We start from the raw sequence: 19,369 nt of genomic DNA, 5'->3' as shown, positions 1-19,369 counted from the left end.
TATGTAGGTAAATGTGCAAAAGTGTATATGTATGTGTGTGTGTGTGAGAGAGAGAGAGAGAGAGAGAGAGGAGAGAGAGGAGAGAGAGAGAGGAGAGAGAGGAGAGAGAGAGAGAGAGAGAGAGAGAGAGAGAGAGAGAGAGAGAGAGAGAGAGAGAGAGAGAGAATGAGAATGGAGGCAAGAGAACAACCCTGGGTGCCATTCCTCAGGAACTGTCTTCCACTGGTTTTTTTTATAAACATTGTCTCTTACTAGTCTAGAACTTTCTTTAGTCTAGGCTAGCTCACCAGTGAGCCTGAACCCTGAGACTTCAAGGGCATGATGCCCCCATGGCTGTCTTTCTTTGCATACATTGCAGGGATCAAATTTAGGTCCCCATTCTTGGTTCTTGAAAAGCAAGTACCTTACCGACCGAGTTATCACCACTAGCTCTATGGATCTGTCTTTAAAACATGTTCATCTGCAGTTGTGCTAATTATTACGTATATATGGAAATTGTATATATGTTTATGTTTATCTCGAATCCGTAACGCCAGAGAGGTGAGAGGAAAAGAAGGCCCGGGTGTTTGCACTTAATCTACTGCAGCCCTGAAGTTAGGATGTCTCACCTAAGACCTGGAGAGCATTTGCTTAGCCCTGTGCAAAGTGGGTGGAGTCTGGAACAAGAGCAGGGTGGATGCCCAGGGAAGGTATGGAGGACTGCAAAGCCAGATAGCTGGAAGGTGTGCAGTAGAGAGAGTAGACCTTGATCAGGAAGAGACCCACAAGCCTTTCTCTGGAGTTCGTATTTCTAGTGAGGACAGAGTCTGTTGTATGGTTTATATGTAGCAGTTATTCAGAAAAGTTGGGTACGCTTTTTATTGTCACTAGTGATAGAGACCAAATTTGGAGAAAGCATATACGATCCATCTTGATAAAAAATATTAGATTTATTAAATGGTTTGGCCTCTAATCAGCTTTTCATCCTGGGTGATGCATGGAGTCTGGGAAGTGAAGAGGTGCGCTTACAGAGAGGTCATACTGCAATCACTGTTGTCCCCTTTCCTACTCCCCTGGCAGGGCCTGCTGGTGACCGTGAACGGCAACCCTGTGGACTACCACACCATCCACCCAAGTCTGCCCATAGAGAATGGCCCCGCCAAGACAGACCTATACACTACTCCCCAGTACCGGTGGGAGCCCTCAGAGGAGTCCTCAGGTAATGCTTCACAGTGAATGGATCAGATTTGCTCAGATGTGTGCTCCTCCTCTTTCATTCATAAAATGGTGCCACTTCCTGTTATTTCATGCATGATTTGGTTCCTTACCCTCAAACAGCCTCTGTTTTTAAACAGAAATGTTGCCATCCATGATCAGTAAAAGTAAGGCTATTTCCACAGAGCTTTGTTTCTAATATACAACGGCGTGTTTTTATTCACACTTGGCTCTTGTACATATAACAAGTGTCATGAGTGGGGCAAACGTCAAAAAATTAAAAGGTGAGAAAAAAGAATTCGAGTGTGCTAACTTTACGAAATAGGTTCTTGCTACACAAGCCTGGATGTAGACCAGACTGGCCTCAGACTTACAGTAATTCTGTTGCCTGTGCTTGCCAAATGCTGAGATTGCAAGCATGAGTAACTTCAATGGCAACATGTAACTTTTTATAGAATTAAACATGTGTGTGGTGTGTAGTGTGTGGTGTGTGAATGTGGTATGGTGTGTGTGTGTGTGTGTGTGTGTGTATGTGTGGTGTGTGTGTGGTGTATGTATGTGGTATGGTGTGTGTCTGTGTGTGATGTGTGTATGTGGTGTATATGTGTGGTATGTGTGTTGTGTGTGTGTGTGTTGTGTGTGGGGGGGTGTATATGTGATGTGTGTGTGTGTCTGTTGTGTGGGATGTGTGTGTGTGCATGTTTGTGTGTGTGGTATGTCTGTGTGTGGGGTGTGTGTGTGGTGTGTCTGTGTGGTGTGTGTCTGTGTGTATGTGTGTGTGTGTGTGTGTGTGTGTGTGTGTGTGTGTGTGTATCTACCCATCTATCCATCTACATGCTGGGTTTTCTATGAGTTAATTTGAAGGTCAGTAGCTTTCTCAGATAATATTTTAAGAAAAATTTAAAAGAAGATGATTTTAAGTCCATTAAAAATAAGAGAAAACTGGAGTGATTTCATCCACCTCTGGTGAGGGAAGCCATGTCATAAAAGAGAAAATGCTCAAAAAAAATTGGCACAGTATCTAGTAACAGAGAGTTTAAAGGCAGAGTGCAGAGGAAGGGGGGCAGATGATGCTTGCACAGTGAGAGGGCAGAGATCAAAGGAAACACCTCCCTTAAACAGCCATTAGAGCAGTGGTAAGAGGCCATTTATAGAAGATCCTGTGGAGCTGGCCGCTTGGTGGCCACAAACACTCTCCCTGATCACCTAGAGCAAGCGTCTCTACATGCTAACAAATGGGCAGTAGAAAGCTCTAGAATGTACATAAGGAACTGTAAATCAGAACCATTCAGTAAGGAGGAAACCTGGTCAGAGCCAAAGTCTCCAAGGGAATACAAAGTCAGTTCCAGGAGGACATGGCAGACACTGGGAAGGACCACAGAGGGGAGGGGAGGGAGGGAGCCAACACTGAAACTAGGCCTGTGAAGGTCCAGCTGGAGAAGTGACCTTCATTTATACCACACGCACACGCACACACACACACACACACACACACACACACCATAACACACACATACCTTAATACACATATACATACACACACACACACACCATAACACAAACATATACACATACATACACATATCATAACAAACACACCACACATACCATAACACAAACACACATCATAACACAAGACACACATGCATGCCATGACACACATACCATAACACACCAACACACACACACACACACACACACACACACACACCATAACACACACATACCTTAATACACATATACATACACACACACACACCATAACACAAACATATACACATACATACACATATCATAACAAACACACCACACATACCATAATACAAACACACATCATAACACAAGACACACATGCATGCCATGACACACATACCATAACACACCAACACACACACACACACAACACACACACACACACACACACACACACATACACACACACACCATAACGCACACATACAAACCATACCAAAAACTTACCATAGTGGTAATTCTCGGGTGCATTTGATTTATTCTTTTCATTACTAGGCATGATTTGTGAATTTTACTACAAACCTTAGGCTCATCTGACTGTAATGGAGAAATCAGACACTGGACTTCTGTTTAAAAAGCCTGACAGTAGCCCATGCAAAAGAAACTGTGTAATCAAACTGGTTTGTTTTTCCTTATGTGGTGCTAACTCTGGTATTCCTTATTAGATTTACAGTTAATTTAAGCAAAAAAAAAAAGTCAAAGAGACCACATTTTACATAATATACTGATTAATATTTGGTACTACACAGTCTCTCTGGGTCAGGTATCTGGGGGTGATAAGGATGACTTCTCTGGTCAGTCAGGTTCTGGTCATTATAAGGGATGAGCCTACTGTCTGTTCTGGAGGCTTGCCTGGGCCAGAATCTTCTTTTAATCCCACTATGCAGCTGCTAGCTGGCTGGAGACTCCTGTCAAGTAATGGCCAACCTGACACATCAGCTCTGGGCTACCTTGGTCTCTCCATTGGGAAGTTACAGGATGGTAGCCGACTCCTCTCTAAAAGCAAGATGGTGGTTGGTTGAGAGAAGATGCCTGAGGTGAAAACCACATTTCTTTCAAAATGAATCTGGGCTGAGAATATAGCTCAGTGATAGACATTTACCCAGCTTACATTGAGCCCTGGGTCCCATTCCCCAGCACCAAAAAAACAAAACAAAACAAAAACTACAAAAACAAAAACAACACCTCCCGCACACACACCCCAAACCCTGAATCTGAGAACTAGCATTTCATCTATTCAACAGTGTTCTAGTCAAGGGGCAAATCAAAGTCATGAATACCAGTGGATGAGTATACCAGAGAACACTCTCTTTTCAAATGCCATTATTCCCACCAGTCAGAACTCATTGCTTCTGTCTGACTCCTAGAGGCTGTGCTAGTTGGAGATACTTTCTATACCAGAGGACTCTGTCAAAACCACACATGTGAGTAGTGTAGACGTTGCCATTGTGACGGATGTCAACTGCATCCATACTTAGTCATATAAAGTGTTTGTCTCTCTAGAAAAGAAAGAGGAGGAAGAGGACAAGAGAGAAGACTCAGAAGGGGAAGAGAGCCAAGAGGAAAAACGGAGTGTGAGAATTCACGCCATGGTCGCCGTGTTCCAGTTCATCATGAAGCAGAGTTACATCTGTGCCCTCATCGCCATGATGGTTAGTACTCGCAGCAGCCGCCAGAACACCAGAGGTCTATAGCCCGTGCCTCTCGGCCAGGGTAAAGACTGAAGTTTGGGAATGGGATTGACTTCAGTTAGCCTAAGCCATATCTGAAACAGATTCCAAAAGGCCTTTTACAAGGGACTACAGGCTGGGAGTTGAGGATCAGGTAGCAAGTTTCCTGGAGTTGATATCACCCAGGAACCTGATTGGCCTTCCCAGCTGTCATTGACAAAACACTTCCTAGTCTCTAAGAACTTGGTGGCAACAAGGCAAATGCATCCTTTGTCTGAAAGGTCTAGCCACCATTTTGTCCTCATAGAAGTTCAGAATAGCTTTGTTAACTTGCCCTCATTGTTCAGTGATTAGACACCTCACATGCGGTTTCTTCTTGTAAAATTTCTAGTTTCTATTATATGTAGGTCTGCCTGATAGGATTGCTTAATCTCAACCTCTGAGCCTCGAAATTCCCGTTTCTCGCTCAGCTATAGCCCACATTCATCACGACCATCACTGACCACTAACTCCAAATACTAGGGAAAGTAAATCTGCTTTAATATTGTGAGGCAGTATGGGGAGTAGAAGGTCTTGGACTTTCCCTTAAAGGAAGCACAAAGCCAATGTCATACTCAGTCTTCTCCACTCCCACTTTTCCTTCCCTCCCGACAGGCTGGGAAGCTCTCTATTGTCCACCACCAAGTCTCTCGTGTCTCAAAGCCTTTTCCTGGTCAGATTACATTGACCTCCCCAGAGTGTGCTGTACTGACAGCTGCTGTCCTTTGTCCCCATGGCTCTGCAGGCATGGAGCATCACCTACCACAGCTGGCTGACCTTCGTGCTGTTGATCTGGTCGTGCACTCTCTGGATGATTCGCAACAGGAGGAAGTACGCCATGATCAGCTCTCCATTCATGGTTGTCTATGCCAATCTGCTGCTGGTATTGCAGTACATATGGAGCTTTGAACTTCCGGAAATCAAGAAAGTCCCTGGATTTCTAGAAAAGAAAGATCCGGGAGAGCTTGCCTCAAAGGTAAACGAATGAGGAAAGAGGAAAAGAAAGAGAAGCAATAATGGTCAGATCTTAGCAAGCAAGTTTCCACGGAGGGAACCGCTAAATGATTTTAGAATGAAGACACCTGAGATCTAGAAATAGATTGCATTGTTTAGATGCCTCTCTTTTTATTCAGAGCTGGAGAATGAGACCAAGGAGCTCAACATTGGGCTACATCTCTGTCTCTTGTTTTCCTTTTCGTTTTGTGACGGGCTGAACTCACTCTGGAGCCCAAGCAGGACTGGAATTTGCAGTCCTCCTTCAGCCTCCCAGGTAGCTGGCATCTAGAGTCCTTCAAGCCTGGAGTAGACCACATATATTCCACCCTGCTTTTAGTTTTGACTTAGAAACAACAGTCTTTCCGCTAAAAAAATTTATAGAACAAATTATTTTTGTAAGTTAAATTTAGTAGTAGCGATTACGTATAGTCTGTTACAAGACTTTCTAAGAAGGTTTATCAGTAAGTCCTTTATAGCATCAGTTGTACTGTTTCGATCAGTACTACTCCTGAATCAGTAATTAGATGGAGAAATAGGATTATGTGATGTAAATTAGAAAATGCAACATAGAATACTCAGAGGAACTGGAGAGGTTTTAACAGTTTGTAAAACTCAGTTTCTTTGCACATGCCTTCACAGAGAATAATTTACTGTGGATAACACTTTGACTATATAAGAAAAGCATTTCTTAGCAGCAGAAATTATGACACTTGCTTTTTATTCCTTCTGTTGTCAAGAATTTGCAGCCATTTCGCTGTCTATTTATCTCCTTGAGTCATTTTAATGGCTTTGATTTCAGAAGGTTAAGCATTACAATTTATCTATTTTATGCACAGAATCCAAACATGTGTTCCCTACGTGTTGATGACATTAAGACAATTTAAAAAAATCAACATGTATATTGAATGAACCTTTAATTTTTTTTCTTCACTAAACATGCAGGAAACTAAATATCATCAGAGGAACACAGCCATGTAACGTGAAACAGTATCTTTCTGGGAGCCACTATTTCTATGGGTCCAGGCACCCCCAGTTCTGATGACTGGTGTACCTGGGACATTTACTTTGTGAGTAGGCTAAGCAGAAAATGGCTGCACAGAGCAGACGTTTAGAATCAGTGTTTAAAGATGAATGCCAATGACCCTCTATTTAATGGCAGTGAAAATCTCATTCATCAGAGCAACTATAAGGCCTTCCCGACCCTGGCTCATCTGCCCAGATGTGCCTCCTGAGGAAAACTCCTCAAAGTGCTGTCACTCACAAGTTACCTCTATCAGATCATACAACTCTCCAGCCATTTTGAATAGGAGGAATTCAAACTCCACCCCTTCAACTGAGTTAGTCCATTGTAGCTAGACTCCGAGGACTAGGGAGATACTGGAAAAACAAACAAACAAACAAACAAACAAAAAACTCAACTAATTTGTAGGATTAAATTAAGTCTAAAATTATTAGTTCTTGGAAAGACTCTGTTATTTTAGAAATAAACTCTTGACTATTTTGAAAAACATTATTGGATTCAAGGATGTCGTCCACTTAGATAATTCTGGTCTCACAAAATATCCAAAGTATTGATATTCATGAGAACATACCACCATCAAGTCAGGTGACACAAGTTTGGAATCCCACCAGTTCAGGAGACTGAGACACAAGGACCTCAAATTCAAAGTTGGGGCTACAGAGTGACTTCAAAGTCAGCATGAGCTCCTCTGTGAGACCTTGTCTCCAAATCCAAAGTTGGAGGGTTGAGTTTAGCTCAGTGGTAGAGAGTATACCCAGCCTTGTGGTCAATCACCAGGTCTGATAAATAACTAAGCAAGTGGATAGATAGATAGATAGATAGATAGATAGATAGATAGATAGATAGATAGATAGATAGATAGATAGATAGATGGATAGATGGATGGATGGATGGATGGATGGATGGATGGATGGATGGATGGATGGATGGATAGGTAGATATATAGATGATGGATGGATAGATAGATAGACAGATAGATAGATAGATGATGGATGGATGGATAGATAGAAAGATAGATGGATAGATAGATAGATGGAAAGGTAGATGGAAAGATAGATAAGATAGGTAGGCTAATGCTACTAACTGTATACCACCTAGCGAATACCTATGAGTTAGCATGACACAAAAGGATAAAGAAAAGAATGTGACCTCTGATCTCAAAGAGCTGCACCACCTCAGAGCAGCAGGGCTCAGCCCTTGGCAGCGTTGTTCATGTCTGGCCTTGCTCCCAGCCACTCTCAAACTCTTTCCTTCAGGGAAGACCCCATATGCTCCTAATTATTCTTCACTTCTCACTACATGTTACTGAAACAAGTCTTTTTCTCAGTTTTCGACTGGTTCATTTAGTAGAGACTTGTAAAATTTTAATGCCCAGTTTTCGAATTATCAGTTTCGCAGTTCTTGACCTTGTTCATCTCTGCATGTTAATCAGGATTCATTAGGACTGATTTTGGTTGGAGGCAAATGAAGGCTGGCACAGGTGACTGTGTGACAAGTGAGAACACAAGGAGAAGCCAAGCCACCTTTAGCTTGCAAATTCGTTTTCATTTCTTTGGCAAATACTTAGTGAAAACCTTTTCTGAACCAGCAAGTATCACGTCATGTCCACTGGACACCGGGACTTTCACATATGGTAGTGGGAGTGGGACTTGGTGCAGCAACCTTGGAAAATGTACTTTTGTCAGCTCCTCCAACAGTCAGACACTCAGCACAAGATGAGCAGTGCCGGGTGTAGGCTTAGAGAACTCTCCAAGACAGATGGAAACGCAGAGCCATGGGAATGCTTAGGTGACTGTTTATAGAAGTGTTATCCATTGTAGGCAAGTTGGAAACTCAAATGCTCCCACCTGCAGTACAGAAGCACATTCTTACATCATTATAAGATACTGTTCCCTAGTTTATAAAAAAGCAAAAAAGGAATGAAGTGCCATATTATATATATATATATGTATATATATGTATATATGTATATATATACACACACACATATGTGTGTATACATATTATAAGGTAATTAAGCCTTAAAAATAGCACACTAAGTAAATATCATTTACAAAAGGTCACACATCCTGTAACTCTCTACTTAAAATGTCTACATTATGTAGATAAGTACAGACAAAAAGTAAATCAATCATTGGCAAAACTAACATATGAAAGGAAGGGGTGACAGAAATCATACTGCTTTAAGGGGGAGGCAAAGAAAAGACATCAAACTCGATTTTGGTAATGGTAGTCTAGAAGGAGACTGAAACCAACTAAGTAGACTTTTCTCAGGAGATTTTTTGGCTCTCAATCCAGAGCCTCATGAATGCTAAGTATCCAGTCTACTGCTGATCTATACTCAACCTTTGAAATACACTCTTGAAATGAGTAAGTTGCATAGCAAGTAAATTGTATTTTAATAACACTATTGCCAAAAGGAAAAGTGGCCCTACTGTGTGCTAGGCAGCATATTCCTTAGAGAAATAGGCTCCTTCTTTCAGGAGGATTTTTTTCCCTAGCTCCAAGAAAAGGACAATGTAGCCATGTGAAAGCATAGAATTCTTTCTTAGTCATTGTAAAATAAACAGGATTAACTAGCTGGTATATTTTCTGGGATGAAAAATTCCTTTTTGTATCTGTGTAATTCTTCAAAATAAGAAATATCTCACAGTCGAAGGGCTATTACACAAGACAACCTCTATTAGGTCCTAACCATCAAGAGGAAATCAGTCTTGGACACTGACCTGGAAGGAGTCCAGTGGCTGAAATTGGTTTTCTGTTAATGGAGAGTGTCCATCATCCTGAGGTTTTGGAAGTGCCACACATGATCACAGCATATGGGTGATGCTCACACTAAAAAGGGGTTGCTAAATAGATAGGCCCTGTGGTCCCACAACTCATGGGGGAGAACGAGCTTCAAATGGTTGCTGAACCCCATCTCACTCTGCCTTCAGATCCTCTTCACCATCACATTTTGGCTGCTCCTGAGGCAGCATCTCACAGAGCAGAAGGCCCTTCAGGAAAAGGAAGCGCTTCTGTCTGAAGTCAAAATTGGAAGTCAAGAACTTGGCGAGAAGGGTAAGTGAGGGGCTGGAGTGATGGCTTCATAGTTAAGAGCTCTGGCTGCTCTTCCAGAGGCTCCAGGTTTGATTCCCAGCATCATATGGTGGCTCACAACCTTCTGGAACTCCAGCTCCAGAAGATCTGGTGCCTATCTGGGCTTTGCAGACAGAAGGTAACCTTTAGAGTATTCACGTGAGCCCATGGGGAACTTTTTTTAATGTGTTATTTTAACTTTCAGAAAGGTTATTCCCAATAGAAGACAGCACTAAATATCTGAGAAATTTTCTCTGAAGACATACTTCTAGTGAGAATTGGAACCAATGAATTAACTCAAATCCCTTAAATTTAAATTCTTGGCTTTTAAAAAATATGGAAAAAAAGAAAAGGAAGAGAAAGGGGAGAAGGGAAGAGGAGGGTAAATAAGGGAGCAATGAATTATTAACATGTCGAGCTTTTGTCTGTCTGTATAGATAAATGAGAACTAGCTCGCAAACTCCCTAAGCAGATGAATAAACATGTTTGCTGTTTATAGAATGGATTAGACGATGTTAAAGAAGTTAAGTTTGAGAACCTGAAAGATGGTTCAGTGGTTAAGAGTGCACAGTACTGATGGAAAGGACCTGAGTTCAATTCCCAGCACCCATGGTAGGAAGCTCAGAACTCTCTGTCTCTCCTAGTCCATGGATCTCTGGGCCTCTTCTAGTCTCTGTCAGGATCTGCACATGTCCTCCTGTCTCTGTCACATGCACAAATAATTAAAAAAAAAACTAACCGTTTTTTAAATGAAGTTAAGTAGCACCCTGTGGAAAGGGAAGTGCCAGTGTAGAGAAACTGGGACAGCAACCCTAATGCAGCCGTTGACGAGAAGTCCAGCGCACACCAGCTACTATTAAGTTCCTATTAAGCCTAACCATTGACTCTTGTTTCAGCAGCAAGAGTCTGTAGGATTTAAATCGTGACTACATGAGCTTGAATGTCTTGTCTATTCCACTTCAGTTCCACATGCAGCCAAAGCATGGCTGTAGCCAGGAATAATAACACAGTCTTCTGTTTTGAAGATGAGGAACTCCAAGATATACAAGTGGAAGGAGAGCCCATAGAGAAGGAAGAAGAGGAGGAGGAAATAAAGGAAGACAGACATGAGGTAAAGAAGGAAGAGGAAGAGGAAGTGGAAGACGACGATGACCAGGACATCATGAAAGTTCTGGGCAATCTGGTGGTGGCCCTCTTCATCAAGTATTGGATCTACGTCTGTGGGGGCATGTTCTTTTTTGTCAGCTTTGAGGGGAAAATCGTCATGTACAAAATCATCTACATGGTGCTGTTCCTGTTCTGTGTGGCCTTGTACCAGGTCAGTAAACACATGGGCCCAAGTTCCTAGTTCTCACACCTGACTGGGGAGTAGAGTTGAGTTCTCTCCACAGAGATGGGCATATCTAGAAAGCAACTGATGACACTCAGAATCCCAAATCCCAAATCAAGAATGACTAGAATCAATGTGTTCTCTCTCTCTCTCTCTCTCTCTCTCTCTCTCTCTCTCTCTCTCTCTCTCTCTCTCTGTCTCTGTCTCTGTCTCTCTCTCTCTCATTCTAAAATTTATATTTTCATCTTTAAAATTTCAATTTTTATAGCCTTTCTCCCACAGCAATGTATTTAAAATAACCTTCTAGGTAACAAAATATATCATTCCTTTATTTTACAGCTGTTAGTTCAAACCCTTGAATAATATTAATAAACTTATTTGTAAAGAACTAGCAGAAAATAAATCACACACCGATACTAAAAAGACCCAAAGTCTATACATCTCCACAGACTTCAGTTAAAATAGCCATTTTGAGGCAATGGAGTTTCACATCAGATGTCAGATGTCAAGTGTTTCTTATGCTCTTCATAAGTTTTCCAAAATTTGTCTTGATTTAAAAAATAATCTTTGACATCAGATCACATTTTTAACACTGAATAATTTGAGAGCAATGTGTGGCTAATCTTAAGTACTTGAGGATTCTCCAGTTTGCTCATACTGTGGGTTTTGGGATCTGATAACTTCCATTTTTGTGAGAGAGAGAGAGAGAGAGAGAGAGAGAGAGAGAGAGAGAGAGAGAGAGAGAGGAGGTGTGTGTGTGTGTGTGTGAGAGAGAGAGAGAGAGAGAGAGAGAGAGAGAGAGAGAGAGAGAGAGAGAAGAGCAGGAAAGGGAGTGTGTGTACTACAGCCAGGGCTTTGATGCCATAAACCAATCATATTACAATGGCTTAGACTGTCCACCAACTCAAGTTGAACTGACGTTAGAGGGCAGTCCAACAGTACAGACTGGAGTAACAGTGGACTCTTCTTTTGAGCATCAGAATACCCGAAGCAGTGGCAAGAGTAAGAGCTCATTATGAATAAAAATGAGAGTTTGAAAATGTTCTCAGTGGAAACTGACGAACTCTTGAATATCTCTAAAGTAGGAGAGATGTCCTCTAATAAATATTTTACAGTTCTGTTCATTGAATATGATATTGGATTTTACAGTTCTGAAAATAGAAAATCTCAGCTTTCTGTAGGCAGAAAAAAAAAGTTATGATGGGCACAAGGCCACAACTAAATCGCACGAAGAACCTTAGAAGCCAGCAACTAAAATAGGCTTTGCTTCAAAGATGCGTTGTGTGTACATGTGTGTGTGCATGCATGTGTGTGTGTGTGTGTGTGCGTGCATGTGTGTGTGTGTGTGTGTCTGTGTCTGTATAGACCTTGCTTCATTAAGCCTGATATGTATGCAAGCCATATCCCTTTTGCAACCATTTTTCCAACTTTTTGTTGCCTCCGTTCTTCAATGTCTGACTCCCAGGTACACTACGAGTGGTGGAGGAAGATCCTGAAATACTTCTGGATGTCGGTGGTCATTTACACCATGCTGGTGCTCATCTTCATCTACACTTACCAGTTTGAGAACTTCCCAGGCCTGTGGCAAAACATGACCGGGTTAAAGAAAGAGAAGTAAGCAATGTGTGCCTGGGATGGGAAGAAAACAAACACATTAAAAGCCCCGAGGCAGATTGTTCCCGAAAATCTCGTGGATGATTTTAGTAAAATGTGATGCTAGGGATGTCTGTGAGGTCCTCAAAGGCAAGTTAGAAAGCCCCGTTCTTCCCCGTTCCCTCTGTCAAGCTCTGACCTTGCCCTGTAGTGCAGACTCCATGAAGGTGGTCTAGAGGATGTGAGCGATGACGTCTGGTGTTCACCCCAGGCGAAGCATAGCTGTGCCTTCTGCTTCCCTGCTCAGCAGCTTTCCAGTCTGTGGGAGGCTCATGGATTCACTAGTCCCTTCCCTGTGTCTAGTGTGTTCTGAGGTAATGCTAGAGTGACTTGATTGCACATGACAGCATGCGTCAGAGTGCTTTCTTTCTCTGATTCTTCTCCTATAAATCTCTTAGTGGCGAAATCTAGATAGATCTAGGTCTTGATTCAAAAATGCCGAAGTGTCAAAGAGAAAGAATAAAAGAAAAGGTTTATGTATGGTTAGATGAGTACACCCACTGGTATTTATTATAGATGCTTGTTGAATACTTGTCCAGTGCCAGTATTACAGCTGTAGGAAGAGAGCTGTAGAGAAAACAAGGAAAAGAAAAACAGGGAAAAACTTACCTTGATTCATGTAAGTTCATTAAAACATATGTCAATCTTATGAAGGAAGCAATCCTTGGAGTGGTCCCCTCAGGATTCTTTGTTCAAGTGCCATTCACACTCAACCCGATGAATGGAAACTAAACTTTACCTAGAAAAAAATGGGATTTTGAGTCTAGGATATGGGAGAGCATCCTGGGCAGAAAGAACAGCAAACACAAAGGCCCAAAGGCAAGATGGAGGTAGCCCCAGGCACTGGAGGAATGCAAGGAAGCTCATCTGCTGAGAGCATGGGAGAAGACAGCAAGAGAGACGGGGGTATTACAAATACCCAGGACACAGTTCATTGAGAAGTTTTTATAGAGCAAGAAGTTTTTATTTATCTTTATTGGAATGTCAAAGGCCAACTTTGATACCACAGGATAAACAGGGAAGGCCATGTGTCAAGTTGATGGTTGATCACTCAGCAGAACTTTCATTGTGGCTTGCACTCCCTGTGACCAGTGAGGAACTTTCTGAACTCTTTAAATTCTTTAGTGACCAGGGAGAAGGAAAGAAAAAAGGTATGTGTGTGTGGGGGGGGGGAATTTTATACACACACACACACACACACACACACTCACAGGGAGAGAGAGGATGAAGCATGACAAGCTCCATCAATTTCACACATATACATACATACATACATACACACACACACACACACACACACACACACACACACACACACACACACACACATAGGGTAAATGGACCAAAGCTCAAAGCCCCAACCAATTTTACATACATAAACACACACACATATTTGGTAGATGTAATAAACTCTCACAAGCAGGCTTCAACAATTTTATGTTTTCTCTTATCCTTTTTATACCACCTAAGACAGAGTTCTCCATGTAAGAAAAATATTATCTCATAGCCACGAGTAACATATTCTCTACAAACAGTCACCACAAAAACGTATTCTTTACAAACAGATTAAAATCATTACACAAAAGGAAATTACAACAGGATTATTGATTATGTATTCTTCTTTTGAAACTCATAGCTAACTAAACTTTTCCCATCTATCTTTCTCTCCACAAGTTCAACATAGCCCCAAAGCAATAATTCTTTTGTTATTGATTAATGAAGTTTAAGCAATCCAGGCTATAGTAGCAAGTTATTTCCTATGTTAGCTGACAACAAGAAACAGGTCATCATCTACCTTGCATCTTAACTGTGAAGTCTTGTTTAGCTAAGCTGGCTAATCCACTGTTCTCTATTCTTGTACTCAGAATTATTTACTCTTTATTCATAACACTGTCTTTTCATGGTGCACACTGAAACATGTGGTACTATCTCTAGATCCCAAACAAGATCCAAGGACTCATACCCAACCTAGAGTGAATGTTTTCTTTGATCATTAGCTTGTCCCACACCTGTTTTTCTCTTCCAAGTACAATTGCGTACTTGTAAGCTGTTAAAGCTCCCTTTTCTCCACCCTACGAAGCCTTTATTTGCTATTCTACAAGGGAGAGGGCACATTCTGCTCTTATTTCTAACTTTATCATATCTTTCTGGCAAAAAAAAAACCCACTTAAACCATCTCCTTAAACTTTCTATCAATTACTCTAACTTCCTAAAACTATTTAAATCTACAAAATCACTAATTCATCTAAACAATACTATTTTATGAAAGTTCATCTTCATGACTGTCTGCAGGAAAAGTGCCCAATAGAGTGACCTATAACTCAGGAGGTAATCACACCAACCTACAGGCAGCGAGAATCTCCCCTGTCCAATCACAGCATGCCAGATAGATGAGGACTACAGCAGTGACAAACATGAGAAGGCACAGCAGTAGCCAGAGGCATCTCGGGATAATGCCCCTGTGGCTGTGCCTCTCCATGGTTCATCCATCTCAGCCGTGCAAACCATGGGCCATCTCCAGAAAGCTCATTTGGACACTGCAGCTCCTCCTGTATGGTGTCTGCTGTTGGAATTTTCTTCAAATCTTGTTAAGATCCTTGAGCAGCTAAGGAAGTGTGATTTATGAAAGGCAGAAACAAAATCAGGTCTCATGTGCTGAGCAGCTTTCCCGGGAGACCTGGCAAGATCTTCTTCAGACTGAGTAAAGGGTAGAGACAGATAAAGGCTGTGTGTAGGTTGAGTGGTGCAAGTTATCCACAGGTGAACTGAGGAGGCAAACCAAACATGAGTGCCTACAAACAAACAACCAACCAGGGATGCTTCCTCATGTCTAAACTTTACACAAGGCAGCCATTTACCCAATTTAATGGTTCAGGAGAGGGCAGAGTGGAAAATGGCTTTGCCAAGGAAAAGAGGGAAGCCAAGGCCACTGCGGAGTCTGACGTCACAGCACAGCAGCTTTCCTGTAGAAACCTGGGTCTACTTGCACAGGAAATCATGGTGCTCTTTGTAGACATGTCAGTTTGGGCAAGAAAAAGGCAGGTAAGTTCAGGGGATTGACCAAGAGTACAAGAAAACAGAAACCCAAAGTGATACTAGTGGCATTTGAGCTGCTGAGTACCGTACGAATAGAAGGTAGGAGAAGAGAAAGCCAGGCATGTATGAGACACTGACCCCAAAACTATTAGAAAAGGATTAGTACTGGAACAAGATAAGAGGGTAGGTGCTGATTTCTGCTACAATGAGTTGGTACTGATTGCTGTGAAGCCAGGCTGGTTGGATTGGTGACTAGTGGGAGGTGGGGGTGAGTGTTAAAAGCTAAGAGGACGCCTGCCATGGCTTGTAAGGGAGAGGACAGACTGTAGTGTCCAGAAAGCTTCTTGCCTTTGTTCTGTCTCCTTTGACAGGCTTGAGGATCTGGGCCTGAAGCAGTTCACTGTGGCCGAACTGTTCACACGGATATTCATCCCCACCTCCTTTCTGCTGGTCTGCATCCTGCACCTCCACTATTTCCATGACCGGTTCCTGGAACTCACAGACCTCAAGTCCATCCCCAGCAAAGAAGACAACACCATCTACAGGTGAGCAAACGGGGAAGCCTCTCCTTCTGGGTCCGGGAAGTCAGCCTTGGAATTCTGGTTCAGCTGGAAGCCAAATCCAGTGCCTTAACTTGAACTTTTAACTTCGACCTTGAACTTCTCACTGATGGGGCATGCATGTGTGTGTGTGTGTGTGTGTGTGTGTGTGTGTGTGTGTGTGTGTGTGTGTGTGTGTGTGTCTGTGTGTCTGTGTGTGTGTGTGTCTGTGTGTCTGTGTGTCTGTGTGTCTGTCTGTCCCATGTAGCAGAGCCATGAGACTCCCCAGCATGGTTACTGGTTGCCATGTAAACTGCCCGCATGTACATAGGGCAGGCAACCCGAACTCTCCTACGTCACTCCTACTTTCTTTACTGATAATCAGTGCTTAAAAATGAGTGGTCATTAGAACTGAAGGAGTTCCATAGGCAAATCATAGGAGGGAAAATTACCCTCAGTGACACTTGTCAATTATTGGAATTTATCATGACTTGATCAGTTTTGATACTACTAGATGCCTATTGCTCAAACTATTTATTATGGAATTCTGACAATATGCATGCTGAATTTAACTACAGATACTCAATGACTTTTCAAAAGTCATATTCAAAGAATTTAGAAACATACTTTAAGCTTGGCATGGTGACACATGCCTATAATCCCATCATTTGGGAGGCTGACGAAGGAGGGTATGTAGCTACAAGTTCAAGGCAACGTAGACTACAAAGTGAATTAAAAGCAAAACAAACACATTACACACATACACACACACACACAGAGAGAGAGAGAGAGAGAGACAGACAGACAGACAGACAAACAGAGACAGAGACACAGAGACAGAGAGAGGGAGAGACAGACAGACAGATGGAAATAGAAAGAAACAGAGACAGAGAGAGAGAAACAGAGACAGGGAGGAAGAGGAAGAGAAAAAGAAATCTTTCATTTGTAAGATTTAACTGTTGACCATTGCTAGATGACTTAAATCTTATTTTATTTTGTTCCTAAAGCCCTCTCTTCTCTTCGATGTGTACTTATTTCTCTTTAAACTTTCTTTCTGTTTGTGGAGACTTTTTGTCACTATTACTCTTGTTGCCATATGTCTGGGTTTTCTGATATATAATCAAATAGGACGTAGGTTATAATTTGTACGAAAGAGTAAATATTTTCAGGACCACAGTTTTACCCAAGACAAAAGGCTCAGCAAAGCTTTTCCCAGCTTGCCTGTCCTGTCTAGTCAAGTTAACACAAGCTAGAGTCATCCGAAAGGAGTAAGCCTCAATCGAGAAAATGCCTCCGTAAGATCAGGCTTCAGGCAAGCTTGGAGAGCATTTTCTTAATTAGTGAATGAAGGGGAATGGCCCAGTCCATTGAGGGTGGCACCATCTCTGGGTTGATGGTCCTGAGTTCAATCAAAAGCAGACTCAGTAAGCAAACCATGAGGAGCAATCCAGTAAGCAGCACCCCTCCATGGCTTCTGCATCAGTTCAAGCCTCCAGGTTTCTACCATGCTTAGTTTCCTGCCCACACTGCTTGTTGTGGTGAATTTTAATATAAAACTGTGAGTGAAATAAATTCTTTCCTACCCAGGTTGCTTTTGGTCACAGTATTTTATCGCAGCAATAGTAACCCTAAGAGACCAAATGATTTAGATGGAGTATGTATGTGAACCCTGAGTTTAGTCCAGCATTCCCTCAAAGCATACATGTACTGCCGTGCCTATTATGCAGGTTCTGGGAAGGTTATTGTCCAAGATAAATATATGCTGCCTTCTTTTTACAGCTATAGCAACAGGTTTGCTTGTTAATTTGCTAAGAAACAGCAGACCTAAGCGACCCCTTCAAGATCACTGCTCCCTGCATTTCTGCTTGGAGCATTCCCTAAGTAAAAACGTTTACAAGAAAGGGGAAGGTATTGAAGAGTTACATGGGATTTCACCTTCAAGTCTGAGAAACAGTTTTCTAGAACCTTGGAGAAATTAAATAACTCTGGTATCCTGAGGTTTTCTGTGAGAATATTCTATAAAAGTTACAGAATTTGGACTTGAATATTTGGCATATACATCGTCTTTTAAACATTCTCTCTTATATTTTTCTTACTGATAGTTTCCATGTCCCTGTAGCTTGGTTTTTGTCCTGAGTCCTAATCAATGACCACAATAAAATCCAAATGACGAAGGGAAATAAATATCTTCACAGATGGGACTGATTTCACTGCTTGCCTTCTCTTACCTCTTTGCTTTTGACTGCTTTATGAAAACTGGTTGTAAATGGAGATTGGTGTGCTCGTTGTAATTAATTATTAAGTTGATTTCAGAACTATGGTTTTTATTGGTATACCCTATTGCCCTCTTCCTGCCTTGTACAATCTGTTATGTGTGTGTGAGCATGCGCATATTCAGTGTGGACAAATACCACTTGTATTTGAAGTAGAATTTATTGTTATTTAAGTTTTACTTAGGATTATAGAAATATATTATGTCATCTATAAGAAAAATATTAAAATTTCTCAGTAGATAATCTCAGGAAATACCATTTTACTTAGTAACTGAAAATATATAGCAAGATAATAATACAAGTTGCATAATAATAATTTTCTATGAATCCTTATAATTACCTTGATACCATTACAAGTTATCTTTGATTCGTGTTAGAAAATACTTTTTAAGCTTAAGTTTTAAAGACTCTGAAGAAAATCTATTGATTATGGTTTACTTAGATTTTTCTTTAAAATCTGATTAATCTTCGGATTCTAATTTTCTTTGATAATGTCCATCTTTAAAATCAAGCATCCCTGCTTTTTAATAGAGTATGGGATGGGAGGGCAGAGGCTGAAAGGGCATGGGATCTTTGAGCATTTTCCTGTGTATGCCTGACTCCGTGTTGCTCCTGAATCTTGCTGTCTGATCTTTTCCTCCGGCACAGTCTGTGTGGATTATACCCCTGCCTAAAGCTGCAGAGACCGTCTCCTCATCCGTTACCTCTGTCTAACAGTCTCCTCTTTCTCTCCCGCCTGTCTCCCACTGCGCCTTGGGCTTCCGTCTCTGCGCAGCCATGCCAAGGTCAATGGTCGCGTGTACCTAATAATAAATAGGTGGGTATGCGGACGTTTCTTTCTCTCTCCCTTTTGTTTAAAAATGGTGTCTTCATATGCTAAGCCCTTTGCTGCTTCATAAATGAGAAGCGGTGTCCTCAGATAGTGGACGGTGGCCTCAGGTATGCTCGTGGATGTATGTTGCGAACCAAGCCATTTGGTGGCGATACAAAATGGCGCCGGGCAGTGG

At 41.7% G+C, this 19,369-nt stretch overlaps 1 protein-coding gene across 3 annotated transcripts in view; it reads left to right on the top strand.

Moving 5' to 3' along the window:
• Piezo2 (piezo type mechanosensitive ion channel component 2) overlaps positions 1-19,369 on the top strand; it is a 367,176-nt gene that overhangs the window by 265,533 nt on the left and 82,274 nt on the right. The window contains exons 11-18 of one of the 3 annotated variants that reach the window (XM_032885461.1): positions 1,060-1,198; positions 4,231-4,379; positions 5,182-5,412; positions 9,390-9,513; positions 10,557-10,849; positions 12,327-12,475; positions 15,922-16,095; positions 19,138-19,179. In XM_032885461.1, coding sequence (XP_032741352.1) covers positions 1,060-1,198; positions 4,231-4,379; positions 5,182-5,412; positions 9,390-9,513; positions 10,557-10,849; positions 12,327-12,475; positions 15,922-16,095; positions 19,138-19,179 — 1,301 coding nt within the window. Of the gene's footprint in view, positions 1-1,059; positions 1,199-4,230; positions 4,380-5,181; positions 5,413-9,389; positions 9,514-10,541; positions 10,850-12,326; positions 12,476-15,921; positions 16,096-19,137; positions 19,180-19,369 lie in introns of all 3 variants that reach the window. The other 2 variants (XM_032885462.1, XM_032885463.1) reach the window with 2 other exon arrangements.

The sequence above is a fragment of the Rattus rattus genome, chromosome 15 (assembly GCF_011064425.1).
Source record: "Rattus rattus isolate New Zealand chromosome 15, Rrattus_CSIRO_v1, whole genome shotgun sequence".
Lineage (NCBI taxonomy): Eukaryota > Metazoa > Chordata > Mammalia > Rodentia > Muridae > Rattus > Rattus rattus.
The sequence above is the reverse complement of the archived record's forward strand: the minus strand, read 5'-3'. Positions and strand labels throughout refer to the sequence as shown.